The sequence below is a fragment of the Triticum aestivum genome, chromosome 6A, assembly GCF_018294505.1.
Source record: "Triticum aestivum cultivar Chinese Spring chromosome 6A, IWGSC CS RefSeq v2.1, whole genome shotgun sequence".
NCBI lineage: Eukaryota > Viridiplantae > Streptophyta > Magnoliopsida > Poales > Poaceae > Triticum > Triticum aestivum.
In genome coordinates, this window is record NC_057809.1 from 36,869,127 (window position 1) to 36,889,062 (window position 19,936).

The 19,936-nt window shown below is 48.9% G+C and overlaps 2 protein-coding genes and 1 pseudogene across 3 annotated transcripts; 1 reads left to right on the top strand and 2 right to left on the bottom strand.

Moving 5' to 3' along the window:
* The first annotated feature begins 3,769 nt into the window (after positions 1–3,769).
* LOC123131867 (F-box protein At5g03970) lies at positions 3,770–7,911 on the top strand. Of its 2 annotated transcripts, XM_044551565.1 has the most exons (3): positions 3,775–5,053; positions 6,025–6,123; positions 7,537–7,900. In XM_044551565.1, exons 1-2 carry the CDS (start codon positions 3,907–3,909, stop codon positions 6,075–6,077), a joined length of 1,200 nt encoding a protein of 399 aa, XP_044407500.1. In that variant the 5' UTR covers positions 3,775–3,906; the 3' UTR covers positions 6,078–6,123; positions 7,537–7,900. The 2 variants fall into 2 exon arrangements, 1 of the variants encoding a protein (XP_044407500.1); XR_006464346.1 differs by having other exon boundaries at positions 3,770–6,123; positions 7,537–7,911.
* Positions 7,912–13,890: 5,979 nt separating this feature from the next.
* LOC123130179 (uncharacterized) lies at positions 13,891–14,476 on the bottom strand. Its single transcript, XM_044550133.1, has one exon. It carries the CDS (start codon positions 14,319–14,321, stop codon positions 14,061–14,063), a length of 261 nt encoding a protein of 86 aa, XP_044406068.1. The 5' UTR covers positions 14,322–14,476; the 3' UTR covers positions 13,891–14,060.
* Positions 14,477–15,208: 732 nt separating this feature from the next.
* Positions 15,209–15,852, bottom strand: LOC123129387 (metal transporter Nramp2-like; annotated as a pseudogene).
* Between the last annotated feature and the right edge of the window lie 4,084 nt (positions 15,853–19,936).

Consider the following 19,936-nt stretch of genomic DNA (forward strand, 5'->3'; position numbering starts at 1 on the left):
GAGGTGACAAAGAGCTCACCGTAAGAGGTTACGTTGATGCAAGCTTTGACACTGATCCGGACGATTCTAAATCGCAAACCGGATACGTGTTTACTTTAAACGGTGGAGCTGTCAGTTGGTGCAGTTCTAAACAAAGCGTCGTAGCGGGATCTACATGTGAAGCGGAGTACATAGCTGCTTCGGAAGCAGCAAACGAAGGAGTCTGGATGAAGGAGTTCATATCCGATCTAGGTGTCATACCTAGTGCATCGGGTCCAATGAAAATCTTCTGTGACAATACTGGTGCAATTGCCTTGGCAAAGGAATCCAGATTTCACAAGAGGACCAAACACATCAAGAGACGCTTCAACTCCATCCGGGATTTAGTCCAGGTGGGAGACATAGAGATTTGCAAGATACATACGGATCTGAACGTTGCAGACCCGTTGACTAAGCCTCTTCCACGAGCAAAACATGATCAGCACCAAGGCTCCATGGGTGTTAGAATCATTAAAGTGTAATCTAGATTATTGACTCTAGTGCAAGTGGGAGACTGAAGGAAATATGCCCTAGAGGCAATAATAAAGTTATTATTTATTTCCTTACATCATGATAAATGTTTATTATTCATGCTAGAATTGTATTAACCGGAAACATAATACATGTGTGAATACATAGACCAACAGAGTGTCACTAATATGCCTCTACTTGACTAGCTCGTTAATCAAAGATGGTTATGTTTCCTAACCATGAACAAGGAGTTGTTATTTGATTAACGAGGTCACATCATTAGTAGAATGATCTGATTGACATGACCCATTCCATTAGCTTAGCACCCGATCGTTTAGTATGTTGCTATTGCTTTCTTCATGACTTATACATGTTCCTATAACTATGAGATTATGCAACTCCCGTTTACCGGAAGAACACTTTGGGTACTACCAAACGTCACAACGTAACTGGGTGATTATAAAGGAGTACTACAGGTGTCTCCAATGGTAGATGTTGGGTTGGCGTATTTCGAGATTAGGGTTTGTCACTCCGATTGTCGGAGAGGTATCTCTGGGCCCTCTCGGTAATGCACATCACATAAGCCTTGCAAGCACTGCAACTAATATGTTAGTTGTGAGATGATGTATTACGGAACGAGTAAAGAGACTTGCCGGTAACGAGATTGAACTAGGTATTGGATACCGACGATCGAATCTCGGGCAAGTAACATACCGATGACAAAGGGAACAACGTATGTTGTTATGCGGTCTGACCGATAAAGATCTTCGTAGAATATGTAGGAGCCAATATGGGCATCCAGGTCCCGCTATTGGTTATTGACCGGAGACGTGTCTCGGTCATGTCTACATTGTTCTCGAACCGTAGGGTCCGCACGCTTAACGTTACGATGACAGTTATTATGAGTTTATGCATTTTGATGTACCGAAGGTTGTTCGGAGTCCCGGATGAGATCACGGACATGACGAGGAGTCTCGAAATGGTCGAGACGTAAAGATTGATATATTGGAAGCCTATGTTTGGACATAGAAAGTGTTTCGGATGAAATCGGGATTTTACCGGAATACCGGAAGGGTTATCGGAACCCCCCGGGAGACTAATGGGCCTATTGGGCCTTAGTGGAAAAGAGAAAAGGGAAGCCCACTAGCTGGCCGGCGCCCCCCCAAGTCCTATTAGGAATAGGATAAGGGGCCGGCCCCCCTTCTCTCTCTTTTCCCCCCGGGAGTCCTAATTGGATTAGGATTGGGGGGGGGGGGGAGTCCTACTCCCGGTGGGAGTAGGACTCCCCTGCGCCTCCTCTCCCTTGGCCGGCCGGCTCCCCTCCTCCAACCTTTATATACGAGGGCAGGGGGCACCCCAAGACACACAAGTTGATCCTTGAGATCGTTCCTTAGCCGTGTGCGGTGCCCCCTGCCACCAAATTCCACCTCGATCACACCGTTGTAGTGCTTAGGCGAAGCCCTGCGTCGGTAGTACATCAAGATCGTCATCACGCCGTCGTGCTGACGGAACTCTTCCTCGACGCTTTGCTGGATCGGAGCCCGAGGAACGTCATCGAGCTGAACGTGTGCTAAGAACTCGGAGGTGCCGGAGTAACGGTGCTTGGATCGGTCGGATCGGGAAGAAGACGTACGACTACTTCCTCTACGTTGTGTGATCGCTTCCGCAGTCGGTCTGCGTTGGTACGTAGACAACACTCTCCCCTCTCGTTGCTGTGCATCATCATGATCTTGCGTGCGCATAGGAAAATTTTGAAATTACTACGTTCCCCAACAATTATGATATGAGCAGGAGTGTTCTAAAGAAACTAGAGAAGCTCCCCATGATTTGTGCACATCAAGAATTTTTGTATTTGGATACAAAGTGCACAAAATAGGATCATAGCTCCCCCAAAATCAATAGAAACTTACAACAAGTGCAAGTGAGCACATAGGAAACTAAGCCTAGTACTTGCAACTAACACATGGTTGAGCAACAAGTAAAAGAGGCAATTTAAAAATGGGCTCAACCAAAATGATGTGTGTGAGTCAAGGCAATGCACTTGAGAAGACTAATGTACGAATGAGCATAAAGCATCAATAAAGTCTTGAAAGAATGAGGCACACGGTGCAAGGCCTATCATTCCCACAAGGCCTATCATTCCCACACACAACTAGCAAATGGGTTCACAAGCTTACTAATAAGCATATAAAGAACCTATGCTTGTGACAACCCGTGGTGAAGATAGAAGATGAAAGCCTCATCAAGACGAGGGATACCAATTAAGATGGCAAAAGCCTCGTAAAGATAAGCATGACGAAAATAATCTTCACCACCCAAGAGTGCATCAAGATGCAACGAGATAAGGCACGCACTCAAGGCAAAAGCTTTCACGGAGCCACCAAAGAAATAACATAAGAAAAACAAGGTGGACGTGAAAGAAAGGATATCAACCTTGGTCGACACAAACTCTCCTTGAAATCAACACATGTACTCCAAGAAAAGCATATGGACAAAACCTTCAAATATAACTCAAGGCAACCATTAGTCCATAGAGATTGTCATCAATTACCAAAACTAAACATGGGGCACTGCATGTTCTTTCATGCTCTTTGTTGTGTTTTCCCTTTTTATTCTTCCATGCTAGGTGTGTTGTCAGTGTGTGCGCTTTTTTGCTTTACCTCTTCTCCCGCGTGCTCGGTGTACCTCTGGTTCACTTGAACCTATATTGCGATAGGTTGCAAAAGCCTTATAGGAAAATGAATACTTCCTCCATTTCAAAATATAGTGCGCCCGCGCTTCCCGAGATCCAACTTTGACCATAAATTTAACCAACAAGACCAACTGCGGCGGGAGAAAAAATTATATAATTAAAAACTTTTTTCGAATACGAATTCACTGCTATAATTTTTGCTCCCGCCGCAATCGATCTTGGTAGTTAAATTTACGGTTAAAGTTGAAGCGTGTGGATAGAGGAAGCACTACATTGTGAAATGGAGGGAGTACAATTTAGGTGGAGAAATCTCCACCCGTTGGAAATAATAATAATAATAATAAATCAATGCGATGAAACAATTTGCAACAATTTTTTCCAGAAAAAACCACTCTGATTGCCATCGACTGCAACCAAATCATCAATCTTCTTGTAAAAAAGTGGGTCACAAAAAATAGGCTTGATTCCTGAATATAGTCATTTTTTTAGAAACAGTCATTTTAATTAATGAATCAAGAGTTTTTTTTTCTGTGGTGTCTGCAAAAAAACTTTCTCCCTTTATCTATCTATATCCACTGATGTGGGCTTCAGTCTGCACTCTGCAGCCCAGTTTGGGTTTTGGTTCTCACCACGTTCTGATTCGAGTCCACAGTCCACACCACACCCGCACCATCTTCCACAAGGAGAGAATTTTTTTTTCCTCCAGCACCAGTGAGTAGGGCGAGATGAGCAGCCCCCGCCGCCGCCACTGCCGCCGCTCGCCGGCGGCGTCCCCGCTGGAGGACGACGACCTGCTCTCCGAGATCCTGCTCCGCCTCCCCCCGCAGCCCTCCGCCCTCCCGCGCGCATCGGCCGTCTGCAAGCGCTGGCGCGGCCTCGTCTGCGACCCCCGATTCCGGCGCCGCTTCCGCCTCCGCCACCGCCGCAACCCTCCCCTCCTCGGCTTCTTCAACCGATTCGATCGCCTCTCCTTCCAGCCCACTCTGGACGCCCCCGACCGTGTCCCTCTCGGGCCCTTCCCCTTTCAGCGCAACGACGGCGGCTACTTCGTCTCCCTCGGATGCCGCCACGGCCTCCTACTCGTCTTCCTTCCGGGGATTCTCGAGGTCCTTGTGTGGGACCCCGTCACCGGCGACCGGCACCGGGTGGCCATCCCCCCGGTGGTCGCGGAACGTGCGGCGGAGATTGGGGTCGGCGGGGCGGTGTGTCGCGCTCCCGGAGACGTCCAACATTTCCAGGTGGTCTTGGCGGTGACAGACGACCACGGCGCACAACCTAGACGAGCGCTCGCCTGCGTTTACTCGTCGAAGACCGGCGTATGGGGAAGTCTCATCTCGACACCGCTCCCATACCAGGCTCATGGATCCCAGTTTTCCGCCATCGTTTGTGCCGAGGACGCCGCGCTGGCTGGAGATTCCCTCTACTGGCCGCTTACTGGGAAATTGAATGGAATTCTCGAGTTTGATCTGGAGAAGAAGAGGCTAGCCGTGATACGGGTGCCGGTGCATATGTGGGGCGAGCGGGAGCGGAATGGCTTCAAGCTTGTGCGGGCAGAGGGTGGTGTGCTAGGTTTCCTCTTCATATCGCACTCAGACTGCTGCGCCGCCCAGTTATGGAAGAGGATAACTGGTTGTGACGGTGTTGCTTCATGGGTGCTTGCAAGAACTATTCAGCTGGACAAGCTGCTTTCCCTGAAACCAGAGGAGAAAGGGGGCATAGAGATGGTCGGGTTTGCTCAAGACAATAGTGTGTTGTTGTTGCGGACAGTTATCGGCCTCTTCATGATCCATCTTGAGTCACTGAAGTTCAAGAAGCTTTCCAACACTACGACCGTGTCTCGCTATTTTCCATTCGAAAGTGTCTACACTGCAGGTAATACCATGCCCTACACTAAGGTTAGAAAAAAACCAAGTTATGTGTCGATAATTGGCTGATGAAATTATGTTCACATCATTTTGTGTTAAGCCAACAATTTTAAGTAGTGTTGTATCATTTATTTCTTTCGCTGCTTCATGGCCTCTTCAGCTTATAGTGATTTTGATTCTGTTATGATGCTCATGTGTGTGCTTTTTATGTGATGGTTATATATGGATTAACATATTTTACCTATAGTTATTATAGCTAGTGTTTGTTATGTTTTTTGTGTCACCAGTTTGGTTTCCGTACCTAGGTGATGGGCTGTCATCGATGATGCATTCAACATATATGTGGCGATGTTCTTATGTTATTATATTATTGTTATTATCATTGAACTATGTTTTTCCAGTCAGAAATAGCAAACTGTTTCTATCAGTTCATTATATGAATATCTATACATAAAACTGAACACCAAGATTAGCAAATTCACTGAACTATATTTCACCGTTGCCTGCCTATTGACATATGCAAGAATTTTAAAACCTTACTTTTAGTGTATAACTGCTGCGAAGTTTTTCTCAAGATAAAATATCTACCAGTTGGAAGTTGAAGACAACATGAAAAACTAGCTTGAACCAACTGAAATGTCAAATAGGCAGCTCAATAGGTACATTTGGAAGCTTCAAACTTAGTTCTATTTCTTTCATTCTATATTATTATGTCTGCCAATCTTGCAATGATCTTAAATCAATTATGAAAAATTCAAATAATTGTTCACAGTTAATCTTAACACTTCAGAAGAGTCTGTTGCGAGTGGATAATCTAAATCGGAATAGACATATCACTTGTCCTAATGCTGTATCAAAACTATGCTTGTTTTTCAAGATACAGCTATGAGTTTATCTAAATATCTCCTTGCTGCCTCCTCATATCTGTTTGGCTTTTTGTTGGAATGACATTGGTTGTTTAACTTCTTATGCTTGCAGTAACAGGCATTGGTGGTAGACATGATGCATCTGATGTTATGCACAATAAATAAGGCGATTGTCTGGTTAAATACTCTGTTCTGATGTACTGGCAGAGCGGTAATCGCATCTTCTGCTTGTATGTTTACTTGTTAGGAATGCAAACTGTTCCTTCAAATAAATGTAACTATTTCCTTTTTACTGCCATTTCAAGTACCAAATTGCAAGAGAGGACTCTACAACTTTTTGCTGAGCTAGTCTGTTGCCCACCTGGTCACCTCCTATTGAGCTGCATCTTGAATCTTTTCTCGATGCACTGTTTCCTCATCCTTCCTCAGCAGTTTTCCGTTCTCTTCCATTCGCCTCCACCCACCCACCTGCCTTCAGTTTTATGTACTTACATTTAACCCCTCTCTACTGGATGTGCTCTTTCACTCGCCTTCCACTCCCATCCGGCTGACTTGCTTTCAGTTCAACTCCTCGTAAGTACTCCCCCATTTCCTTCTGGTAGTGTCGGGTTCTTCTCCCTCTAGCCCCTGCAATGACTGATAAACTAGGACCCTTTCCCATCCCCTGATTATGTATATGCTTGTGCCTTCTCAGAGATGAGAATATTATTATGATAAATAGTAGCAAATGTACGAGTGAGGCGTTTTGGCTCCCAGGATCATCTGCACCTGCGCTCAATAAAAAAAATCAAAACAATTACTAGAAGATTTCAAACAATTCCAATTTTTTTTGGCATGGTAGATAATTTGGTGCGTGATGTCCGCTCCAAATTTCAAATCATTTGGACATCTGAGTAGCTCTCGGCAAAAAAGACAAATTTAGGGTCTGTTAAATAGTGTACTGTTCATATACTGTTCTGACCCAATTTATCTTTTTTGCTGAGAGCTACTCAAATGTCCAAATGTTCTGAAATTTGGAGCGCACCTCACACACCAAATTATCTACCTTGCACAAAAAAATTGAATTTTTTCTGAATTGTTTCTTGAGTGGGTGCAGATGAGGCCGGGCTCAGAATTGGATATTCGCAATGTACTACTTACACTTTACTATGCTTCGTTTTTTAACTTTTACTGATTGCTACATTGACGTGAAACTTTTTTATGTGGTTAAGAGTATCAAGTCAGAGTGGTAACTTGCGTGTTGTCCTGTCTATGCAATATTATGCCTGCGAGCTAGAAACCAGATGCTTCTGCTTTCTTACTCCATTGAGCCCCTCATGTGCCCACTCTTCTATTCTTTTAGCCTCTACTCAGACTAATATGACCAAATACTTCTAATATTAGAAGTTGAAGGTGTGCCACTACACTGCAAATTTCCTACTGTTATTCTCTGTTTCAAGTGTTGGTTTTGTCTAATAATTCTGAATCATTCGCCTTTGAAGCTTTTTGACACAATTTCCACAATGGTGGAGCTAATGTTTACTGTTTTGTGTCATACAAAATTATGAGAGTAACTGCAATGGCTTTTCCTGGAAGAATGGTGCAAAATTGTTTGACTGATGATACTATATTGCTTCCTCCGCAGGTTACATTCTGGTGACTGAAATGAAGGAATGGGTTGTTCGCTGTAGTGTCTACTATTTTGTATGTTCGACGCGCAGATTGGCTCTCTATGTAGCATGCACCGGTCAGCTGTGAAGTCCATTTGTAGCAATCAATTGCTTAATTTGACAATTTCTATGCTCTTCATGAAGGGAACATTGACTTGCTTCGTTTAATTAGTACTCTGTACTTCACTTGTCGTTCCTTTAGTTTGCTGCTTTTCAAGCAAGCTCACCTATGAATTGTCTGCTTGCATTTGGTGTGTGCGCAAGTTGGTTGCGTTTGGTTATCTCGTGCCTTGTATATTGCTCGTGTTCCACAATGTCGCATTGCGCGTGCGTGTGTGGAATTTCCATCTGGTTCCGAACTCGGTATTTTGAAACATGGTTCTGAGTAATGAATGTCGAATCGCAGCAGTATTTCTACTTGGGAACTGGGAAGCAGTTCCTGTTTGTTAAACTACACCTTACATAGATACTCCTGTTTCAGTGCTAGTTTGGATGCTGGGAAGGCTTCTTAATCTGGATGTTGTGATCCGGACATTAGCGCGGATTTGCTTCTACACATCGCTGACCGCACCCACTTTAAGATTCACAGTCTTTTAAGATTACATCAGTGGTGTGATGATGCAAGCCATAATTTATAACTCGCGGTACCCGCTTTCAATGGTAATCGGGTCTACTTTGTTAAGAAAATTAGCTCTTAATATTTGAGTGGCAATAGTGTTATTAGCCCCGGTTTTACCTGCACAAGGTGTGACACCAGTTGCCTCTGCACTGGCCCTGGCAGCGCAAACGCAAATTGTAGTGGTATGTTGCTTCATTTTTTTTGTAGTGGTAAGTTTAACCGAGAAAAAAACACAACTACAGTAAAATGGAGCGAAGAGGAGATAATTAACAGCGTGGCTGCTCTACAGATCATACTCAAGAGGACACGGATGACACCAGTAAACGGCACACATGCTATTGATTATCAGCCCCCTTCTTTTCTTTGAAAGGGGATATGTCGTTTTCCTCTTGTTAGGGCAGTCCTTCATTTTTTAGGCCAAATCATATGGTAGGACAGGACCACCATCGAAACATAGAAATAAAGGAAACTACCGCAATATTATGTTTCTGCATAAATTTTGATCACAGTTGTACAATGTAATCATTTTATTTATTGTGAGATGCTTTCATTTCAGAGCGTTCGAAACATTTTTGCAACGGAAATATTTTCTGTTTTTTTTTCTAGAAAGAGGGCACGTCTCTCTAGCGGACACCCGCGAAGCTCTTTCAACATGACATGTGGCACGTCGTTGCTCCCTTCCTGCTATCTTCTCAGCTTGGACATAGGTTGTCGGTGCAGGGAGGGTTCCCTATCCACATTTTCATAAGATGAAACATACAAAGTTAAATAACAATTGGGCTGGTTATCCAATTTTTTGGAATTGTGCTTCACATGGTGTGGTCTTAAAAACTAAATTCACAAGAATATTATTAAGTGATAGTTTCATAAGACCATTTTCTTGTGGTCAGAACTGTTGGAATTTTGCTAGTAGGCCTTTGGCCCAAAGCCCATCTAAAATTCTGAAATTTTCTTGGCCCATTCATGCACACATGTGAGTGAAGTGAGTGAGGCTAAAGTTTAGTCCCACCCCGGAAGTTGAGAGAGAGTTGCACCTCTTTATAAGGTGAGCTCTTCTACCACTTGTATGAGCATGAGAAGAGAAGACCTACACGCGCGCTCCTCCTCCTCCTCCTCGCCACACCTCGCCTCGTCACGACGCGCCGAGCCGAGGACAGAGCTATGCACGTTGTCTATATTTTTGCTGCTCGGGAAAATTAATGAGTCATTAATTAATAATTAACGGACACGTTAATTACTGAACCGTTTCCGATTCTTTTGGATCGTGACGACTCGGACGTGGGGTTTATTCCCATGACCTACCCGGCCCGCACTATATAGTCAGACAGACGTCTACCCTAGCCGCCGCCGCTTCGTATGGTTTCTCACCACCGTTCCAGATCATTGCGCCGTCAAGCAAGTCTTCTCCATCCCTCCTTTCGGCGTGCACCGGGAGAAGGGACAGCAGGCCTCCGGAACCCCGCCTCTCGTAATCCTGTACGGGAGAGGGGCGATCAGGTTTTTGGGGAGCGCACTCGCGCGACTGCTGGCAGCGACGACTTCGTGAACGACGACTTCTTCCCTGACCTCGGCAACCTCATCCTCGACGACATGGATGACAACGTCAACGCCGGCGGTGTTGCTCCCACTGCACCGTATGTGATTCTATCCTTCCTGTTCGAGATCGTGGTAGAATTCATGTTTCTAGTATGTGCCCTAAATGTGTTCTGTTCATCTGCTATGCTAGTTCACATGATTAGTTTAATCTCTATTGCTGAAGTCATGATTTATCTTCTATTTATTCGAATTAAATCTCGTAGTAATTTGCTCATATTTCCAACGAGAACAAGAGTTCTCGCCCTGTACATGAAACGATGGTCCAATCAACGTCGTGACTAAGGATCTTCCAACAGCCTCGCCGCCGGAGAAGCGTTAGCGGATGGGCGGGACATATGCATTCCGCCTTAGCCTTTTGGTCGATATACTTATATTATAGTGAATGTACCTGTACAGTGAAGGATTGGACTAGAAGAATTTGGTCGATGCCTGCCGTATTCTGTATCATATACCTTAATCCGGCGTAACCATCATGGTCTTCACTTCTGAGCTGTTGCGATCGTGGACTTACGAGTAAGAAGATACGGAAGGGCTCCCAATTTTTCGAGTTCTATCATAAGTAAGCCACTTTTCGAGACATCCTAATATCCTATCCACAGCCGGCCTCAGTGCCCGTACCCCCCTACCCCCGCGTCGCCCCGCTAGGGCGACACGGGGGCGATCTCGCACCGCCGTCCCTCGTCGTTACCATGCTCCTCCTTTCCTTGCCGCTGCCAGAGGCTAGCGCTGGGCAGGCCCTGGGCGCAGCCAAGGAAGGTGGCGGCGGGGAGCTTCTCGCGCTCCGCCAGATCCGTCCGGCCTGGGCCTAGGGTTTGAGGCAGCGGCCTCTGCTGGTGAGGGCGGCGTCGTTCGGGAGGCGGGCGGCGCTCGCCGGAGTTGTGGACCGCGCCTTCTCGGCCGTGCGGGCGGCGAGTTGGCGGTGGATGTGGGCGCCACGTGGAGGGATCCCCTGCTGCTCTCCTTCGCCAGATTTGAAGACGACGCCCCCGTGCTGCTGCTTCCTCCTCGTCAATCCGGCCGGATCCGGTGGCGGACTGCGCGGATGTGGGGTTGGGATCTCTGGATCGGAGTAATTTCTTGGCCGGCTGCGGCGGCCACGACGCCAGCGGCGCCCCAGGCGTTGTTTCCTTCTTGAAGGCGACTTCGAGATCCAGCTCCCTCCCCCTCGTCCTCCCCCTGCACCCGGGTGAAAACCCACAACTTTGGTTGGGCGGCGGCGGTGCCCGGCTCCGTCACCTTCTTGAAGGCGCCGCTTTGGGTCCGCGGGGAGGTGGGACAGCTGCAGCGCGTTCTTGGCGTCCTGATGGCGGCGGTTCTCTTTAGTGGTGTTGCTTTGCCATGGCGGTCGGCTGGTCCGGCTCTCGTGGTGATTGTGGTGCCCAACTCTTCGCCGTGTCTTCCTGGGGTGCTCCCATCCCGTTTAGAGAGGCTGGAGGTGGAGCGGCTTCATCTTGCACGGAGTTTCGGTGGAGATGTCAAGTCATGCCTGGCCGACAGGTGCTACGCTTTGTCATGCCTGGTCGGCAGGTGCTACGCACGACAGATCTTCCAAAGACTTCAAGCTGTGTCGGCTGGTGGTACTTGGCAGCATGGTGCTGAGGTGTATCAGTGGCGACCGCGACGTCCTCGGATGTTTGCGCGCAGGGAGGAGGTGCCGTTGGGCGCCGTGGTGGCGTCGACGATAGCTGGACCGAGTAAGGTTGATGCATTAGTACAGTTCTGAAGATGGAGCGGTGGAAGTTGGTGGCGGCGGCCTCTGAGTGCATGCCGGACCGGTGAGACCCATGCCCGGCAGGCGTCCTGGATGGGATCTCAGGTCTTAGATGTTAGGTTTGGCTGCGATGTCTGTTTGATATTAGGCTCAGACTATCTGCGCCCCTTCATCAACTGGATAGAGTGGCTTAGACGGCGGCTTTAGTCTTACTGTTGTATTGCTCGCCCAGATGCAGAGACCGGGGGTCATCCTCCTTTTCAAAAAAAATAAAATCCTACCCACAGCCTACTTAAGCATGTGGTACACACATATCTGCTGACTTTGCTTTCGCTTTTGGCTGCAACTACCTACTTAATATTCTAATGTCAACGTGTGATGCTACGTCCAGTAAATTATTAATGTCAAAGAAGTTAGGCTGGCATTGCGGCATGGTGTGCATATCCGGTTTTGTCAGCATGCCACCTGTGTGTCAAATCTGAACAAGCAAGCGTTGGCTGCCGCATGCCAATCGATGGACACTTCTGATAGAGTATGTCCAAGCGCGATGTCAGCTGAAAAGGAAATTATTCCTTGCTGGCTTGCTGCTGACGGCATATGGCACGTCTTGATCTTATTATATGGAGTATATTTACAAGTCTATCGAAGGTGGTCATGCGTGACGACGGGTTGGAGGTGAAAAGCGTGCGAGATTACTCTTTTTAACGAGTATATGTTCGACGTGGAAGCATATCATACTCATGCTTGCATAACCGGGGACGTGGATGCACTAGAGCCGTCGTATTCTTGTGACCTTGAGCTGTCAAATTCATTTGCCCCCCTAAACTCTAGCAGCATCTCTTTAGCTGACAAGGACACGATAGCGTATCACTATCTTCGTTTAATTTCTTGCCGGTAACGATATACCGTACCTACTACTCTCTTCGATTGGAAATAATTGTCATAGTTTCAAAATTTAAACTAAAAGCACGACAGAAGGGTACGACAGCCAAAGACGCCGCCACCTTCGGTTTGGCCAAAGGCAGACAAAGTTTTCACCCTAGCAAGCACTATCCGCCACCGGAACAAGGTACGTGCAACTATGAACAGGCCGGCCACCCCCCACGACCGAACGTCGAGAACCAGCCGCCACGCTGCCCTCACGTCCATGGCCGCCAGTTTGCACCCGAGCCGAGAGCCCCGCCAACGGGCACCGCGGCTCCCACCGCCGTGGCCGCAGCCCCGGTGTCCAAGACCACCCCAACCCGTCACCGCGGTCCATAGCCACCACCGACCAGCGAGGGAGCAAAAGGCCCCTCCTTCCACCCCAAATCAAGCCCCTTGGCGAGATCGGGGACGAGCCGGCCAGACCTGGGCGAGGCATTATCGTCAGAGGCTACCAACCAGGCTGCACACCAGGGACTAGGGCCACCGTCGTGCACAACGACAAGGCCGGGAAGCACCCCTGCCTCCCTCCCTGGAGCACCCCAGCCACCAACTTCCGGGCACGCACTCAGCACCAGTCGTCGAATAAGGACCCATGAGTAGCGGGGGCAGAGGGTCGCACCACCACCACCACCGCATCGCCCCCTTCACCAGCCAAGATGGCCACGACAGAGGTGGCCGCCAGCACTGCGAGCCGCCCACGGCCCATGCCGCTTGAATGGCCAGATCTGGCAGAGCTGCAGCCGCATCTAGCCCCCTAGCACGCACCCCCTGCACGCCGACTGCCACGCCGCCGCCAGATCCTGCCCCCACGACATTTCTTTCGACCGGAGGGAGTGATATTCATGGCCTTGCCATCATAATTAAATATCACTTTTGCAAGGTATGATTAGGTATCACTCGATTCACTCCAATCGAGAGCAAGACAAGTTGTTTATGCTATCGTCCAAAAGAAAAACCAAGTTGTTTCTGCATTTGCATGTGATGAAAGGCAGAGTTTTGTTTTTATTTTGCGGGAGACAAAAAAAGTACTCCCAATGAAGCAAATTAATTGACACAGTTTTAGTACAATTTTGTTTTAATAATTAGCAAAAAGAGTGAGAAGGCGTAATATATATCTGCCTCAGCTGTCTGTTTTAGTGTTTTGGGATCGCATTTTCAACAAACAGCATGACATTTCGTTTACTTTAGTGCATTTTTGTATGAAAATTACCACGTCAAATCTTGATCTTGTGGCTACGAGGGAGTTCGCTGGGGAATTCCTCCTAGGGAATAATGCTCTAGCAGAGCATCAACTCTCTTTTAGTGGCTGAACTCAGCTAAATGCAGTCGGGCAGTTTATGCATGGGACCTTGTTTGAACAGCAATGCTTAGCCCAAACGAAGGAGGAATCAAACAGCCAAGACAAGCAGAAACGGCTTCGCAAAAAAAAAAAAGCAATTAAAAACGGAGGTCAACTCAATTGATGCAGGATTACTCTTCGCGTAACTTTTGTCAGCTTTTTTTTTACCAAATAACAAAAGGTTTTGCTTTACACACTCATCCAAGAGAAGCTAAACGATCGAAAGAACAAACTTACACACACACACGCTCCTAGCTAGAAGGAAGCTGCGGCCTACAATTTCGTGGCATCGCAAATACAGTATTCATCAAGGGGAAGTGGGCGCCGCCTTGGGTTTGGGGTGCACCTTCTTCTTCATGAGGCCAAAGAATCGCCCCCTGGTGCTCGCACCGCCACCAGCAGCAGCCTTCTTCTCTCCGGCGGCCCCGGCGGCCACCTTCTCCGTGCTGCTCTTGGCGCCGCCGAGCGCCGCCGCGGCTTCCGCTTGGTCCATGCGCCTCAGCTTCTCCTTGTAGGCGTTCCTGAGCACGTAGGCCTCCACGAAGTCTCCTCCCATCATCGACGCCATAGCTTATCAGCTCCTCTCCTTCTCCTCAACTATTCTTGCTGCTGCCGTTGCTTCCTTGCCTAAGTAAGGTACAAGTAAGTTAGGAGCCTAGCTAGGATGAAGGATGCTTGCAGATGGTTTGGGACTTGTGTAGTTGTGTGGGTGGGAGGGTTGAGTTGAGGCGCGTGCCCGGCCGGTCGTTTATATAGAGAGGCCAACGGATGATCAGACTTCAGACTTGGCATGCAAGCTGAATTAAGCGCGGAAAAATCAAAGCAAAAGAAGAAGGGTCGAGGCAACTTGGGGCGCACGTACGGGAAAAGGTCACGTCACGGGTGACGTACAAGACCGAGGCTGTATATCTCCACAAAGGCGGCAAGCAAGCGAGCACGCACCGTAGGATTTTTGCCGTAGCGAGGAGAGGCACGTGGGCGATCGGTACGGTACGCATTTGGCCCACTCTTATTGACCATCGATGGCATGAGCGCTCGCATCGTGTGTGGACTGTGGTCAAACAGTCTCCCCATCGAGCGGTGCCGCGCGACGCAAGGCACCACCACTTTCTCCACTTCCTTCCTTCCTGCAGCGCGGGGGGCTAAGAGCATCTCCAGCTGTTGAGCCTCCTAGGAGGCATTTTTTCGTTGTCTGAGGGGCTGCCGGCGAAACATTTGGCAGTGGGGTCAAAATTTTCCCAGCCGTCATCTTAAAAGGCTGTTTCTTTTCTTTTTTATTGTGCATGTCATTTCCACAAACACGTTGTGGGCAACGCAGCTCGGAGACAACGACACTGGCCGTGAAGGCGCGGATTGTCGAGGAGGCGAGCTTCCGCCCGATGAGCCAGGACCCGCTTGCCTCGCCGAGCCACTGGCAATGGCGTTGCAGAACAAAGCCGGAAGGATGTCGCGCTGTCAAAGCGAGCGGAAGGCGGCCACGACGTCGGCCTGGACAAGATCGAAGGCGGTGATGACGACACCGTCCCAGAGCGGCATGATGCCTCCAGAGAGGATCTTGATGGCAATCGCGCTGCCGATGACCTCCTGTATGTCGGCACCGATGAGCGCGAGCTCCGTCATGACCCAGAGCGCACGCGTGGCCCATGGCAGGTACTCCTCCCGGCAGAGCTCGACGAGGTGCTTCCCGGTGACGACCCCGAGGCGTGCGGAGAGCAGCTGCATGAGCGCACCCATGACCGTGACCCAGAGCAGCAGCCAGAGGAGCTAGTACCCGGCGACGGCGCCCGCCTGCAGGTCCCCCTCGAGGTTGCCCGGGTCGAGGAAGCCGATGCACATGAGGAAGCCGGGCCCCATGAAGCGCCAGAGCTTCCGCCAGGAGAAGGCCGGGCGCGCGCGCGGCGCCGGGGTCGCCGTCGTCGTCCGGCTTCGAGTCGGAGATGGAGATGGGAGACCTTGTCGTCCGAGTCGGAGGAGGTGCCCCCGCCGGGGAGCAGGCTCTCGGCGAGGTCGCCCGAGGCGACCTCGTCAAGCACACCGAACGCCGGACGCCGGCCTCGCTGCCCCGCTGCCTCGTCAGCACGCTCGAGAGAGAGGGGCATGGGAGAGGAGAGAGGAAAAGAAAAGAGAGAGGGTGAGGGCACGTGGGCGGGGCCCAGATGAAAAGAGAGGAGAGAGAGAGGTGGGAGACTGAGAGTGAGCCAACAGCCAGAAAAAGTAACCGCCGGCACGCCCAGCTGCCCCCCCGGGGGCTGGGTTCGGGGTGGGTTTGCCGGCGTTGTTTTTCTCCAGATCCGGTGAAAAGTGAGGCTTTGGGGGTGTGAGCGGGAGGATTTTTTTACCGCCGATGCTAAAAAAATGGCCTGGGGGGCGTTTCTGGGGATGTGGGTGGAGATGCTGTAATAATGTTGGTTTTCAACTTCACATGGATACGCACGAACCAGTTGGTGGTGAGAGCGTCTCCCTGTCACGCCTGTCACGACGACCCCACCACAAGGACCACTGCAAGACAAGCCGGTCCCAGTGATCGGTGTGTACGGCGCTGGGCATGTCTGCATGTCGTTGTGACCGAGTGCGTAGCCTGGTTTTTTTGACAAAACACCTCCTCCTTTATTCAAGTGTCAAGATAGTGGCATCATTTACAAGCTTTTGGATGATCGCGCCCGGGGCAGATTCCATCCAAAATTCCGGAGGAGAAAACTTAGCTATCCTAGCTAGTTCGTGAGCTACTTGATTACACTCTGTAACACAGTGTTCACATATTACATGGTTAAAATCTAAGGACATGAAAAAGCAATCGTCAAAATATTGCACTAGCAGCTGAAGATGAGTAGCCATTTCAAAGCCTGAATCACCTCAATGCTGTCTGAATTAATTTCTATCTTGGTAACAGCCACTGTACGTGCAAGGTTCATGCCAAATCTGACCGCGGTAGCCTCAGCCGTGAAGGAATCAAAGCATATATCAACCTTTTCATTAGCAGCAGCAATGAACTTTCCTGTGTGATCTCGTAGAACTGCTCCAACTGTTCCTTTTAGAGTATCCACATCATACCCAGCATCAACATTTAACTTCATATACCCATATCTGGGCTTCATCCAAGCAGCCACTCTCCGCTTTGCTTTCGGACTGCATGAAATAATGAAGTTTGCCGCAAGACTTCTAACTGCCATGTTTATTTGGTCTGCACCCTAAGTTGGCTATCCATGTGTTAACTTCCTTCGCTCATACCACAAATACCAGGTAGTAGTGGCCACTATTTCTCTCAACTTTGGCAAACCTAGTACATGAATTTCTTGCTCCACCATACAAAGCAAGTTTTGAAGTATGACCTCACCTGCCCTGATCACGACGCATGCCTTCTTAATAATATCTCCCAAACCAAGCAATTTCCACACATCGACCGCCAGCTTGCACTCGAACAAGAGATGTTTAATTGTATCAGGTCCAAGTTTGCAAGCAGGGCAGCACGGATTGATTTTGAGATGCTTATTGGCCAGTACCGTTTGACATGGGTCAAGCTGTGGAGCGCCCTCCAGATAAAAATCTATATCTTTGCTGGACACAATAAGCTCCAAACTAAATCCCAATTGTCACTTTGGGTAGATGTACCTTCCGTATTCTGTATCTTGTGTCCAAACTGGGACTACCATACCACTGTTGGGGAACGTAGCAGAATTTTAAAATTTTCTACGCATCATCAAGATCAATCTATGGAGTCATCTAGCAACGAGGGAGAGGGGAGTGCATCTACATATCCTTGTAGATTGCGAGCGAAAGCGTTCAAGAGAACGGGGTTGATGGAGTCGTACTCGTCGTGGTCCAAATCACCGATGATCGAGCGCCGGATGAACGGCACCTCCACGTTCAACACACGTACGGTTGGGAAGACGTCTCCTCCTTCTTGATCCAGCAAGGGGAAGGAGAGGTTGATGGAGATCCAGCAGCACGACGGCGTGGTGCTAGAAGCAACGGTGATCTCGGCAGGGCTTCGCCAAGCTCCAACGAGAGAGAGAGAGAGAGAGGTGTTACGAGGGGAGAGGGAGGCGCCAGGGACTTGGGTGTGGCTGCCCTCCCTCCCCCCACTATATATAGGACCCCTGGGGGGGGGGGGCGCCGACCCTAGGAGATCCAATCTCCAAGGGGGGCGGCGGCCAAGGGGGGGACTTGCCCCCAAAGTCAGGTGGGGCGCCCCCACCCCTAGGGTTTCCAACCCTAGGCGCAGGGGGAGGCCCATGGGGGGCGCACCAGCCCACCAGGGGCTTGTTCCCAGCCCATGGGGCCCTCCGGGATAGGTGGCCCCACCCGGTGGACCCCCGGGACCCTTCCGGTGGTCCCGGTACAATACCGATTACTCCCGAAACTTTCCCGATGGCCGAAACTGGACTTCCTATTTATAAATCTTTACCTCCGGAGCATTCCGGAACTCCTCGTGATGTCCGGGATCTCATCTGGGACTCCGAACAACTTTCGGGTTACCGCATACTAATATCTCTACAACCCTAGCGTCACCGAACCTTAAGTGTGTAGACCCTACGGGTTCGAGAGACACGCAGACATGACCGAGACGACTCTCCGTTCAATAACCAACAACGGGATCTGGATACCCATGTTGGCTCCCACATGTTCCACGATGATCTCATCGGATGAACCACGATGTCGAGGATTCAATCAATCCCGTATTCGATTCCCTTTGTCAATCGGTACGTTACTTGCCCGAGATTCGATCGTCGGTATCCCAATACCTCGTTCAATCTCGTTACCGGCAAGTCACTTTACTCGTACCGTAATGCATGATCCCGTGACCAAACACTTGGTCACATTGAGCTCATTATGATGATGCATTACCGAGTGGGCCCAGAGATACCTCTCCGTCATAAAGAGTGACAAATCCCAGTCTCGATCCGTGTCAACCCAACAAATACTTTCGGGGATACCTGTAGTATACCTTTATAGTCACCCAGTTACGTTGTGACGTTTGGTACACCCAAAGCACTCCTACGGCATCCGGGAGTTACACGATCTCATGGTCTAAGGAAATGATACTTGACATTGGAAAAGCTCTAGCACGAACTACACGATCTTGTGCTATGCTTAGGATTGGGTCTTGTCCATCACATCATTCTCCTAATGATGTGATCCCGTTATCAATGACATCCAATGTCCATAGTCAGGAAACCATGACTATCTGTTGATCAACGAGCTAGTCAACTAGAGGCTCACTAGGGACATGTTATGGTCTATGTATTCACACATGTATTATGATTTCCGGATAACACAATTATAGCATGAATAATAGACAATTATCATGAACAAGGAAATATAATAATAATCATTTTATTATTGCCTCTAGGGCATATTTCCAATAGTCTCCCACTTGCACTAGAGTCAATAATCTAGTTACATTGTGATGAATCAAACACCCATAGAGTTCTGGTGTTGATCATGTTTTGCTCGCGGAAGAGGTTTAGTCAACGGATCTGCGACATTCAGATCCGTATATACTTTGCAAATATCTATGTCTCCATCTTGAACATTTTCACGAATGGAGTTGAAGCGACGCTTGATGTGCCTGGTCTTCTTGTGAAACCTGGGCTCCTTGGCAAGGGCAATAGCTCCAGTGTTGTCACAGAAGAGAGTGATCGGCCCCGACGCATTTGGTATGACTCCTCGGTCGGTGATGAACTCCTTCATCCAGATTGCTTCATGCGCTGCCTCCGAGGCTGCCATGTACTCCACTTCACATGTAGATCCCGCCACGACGCTTTGCTTGCAACTGCACCAGCTTACTGCCCCACCATTCAAAATATACACATATCCGGTTTGTGACTTAGAGTCATCCATATCTGTGTCGAAGCTAGCGTCGATGTAACCCTTTACGACGAGCTCCTCGTCACCTCCATATACGAGAAACATATCCTTAGTCCTTTTCAAGTACTTCAGGATGTTCTTAACCGCTGTCCAGTGTTCCATGCCGGGATTACTTTGGTACCTTCCTACCAAACTTACGGCAAGGTTTACATCAGGTCTGGTACACAGCATGGCATACATGATAGACCCTATGGCTGAGGCATAGGGGACGACACTCATCTTTTCTCTATCTTCTGCCGTGGTCGGACATTGAGCTCAGCTCAATTTCACACCTTGCAACACAGGCAAGAACACCTTCTTGGACTGATCCATATT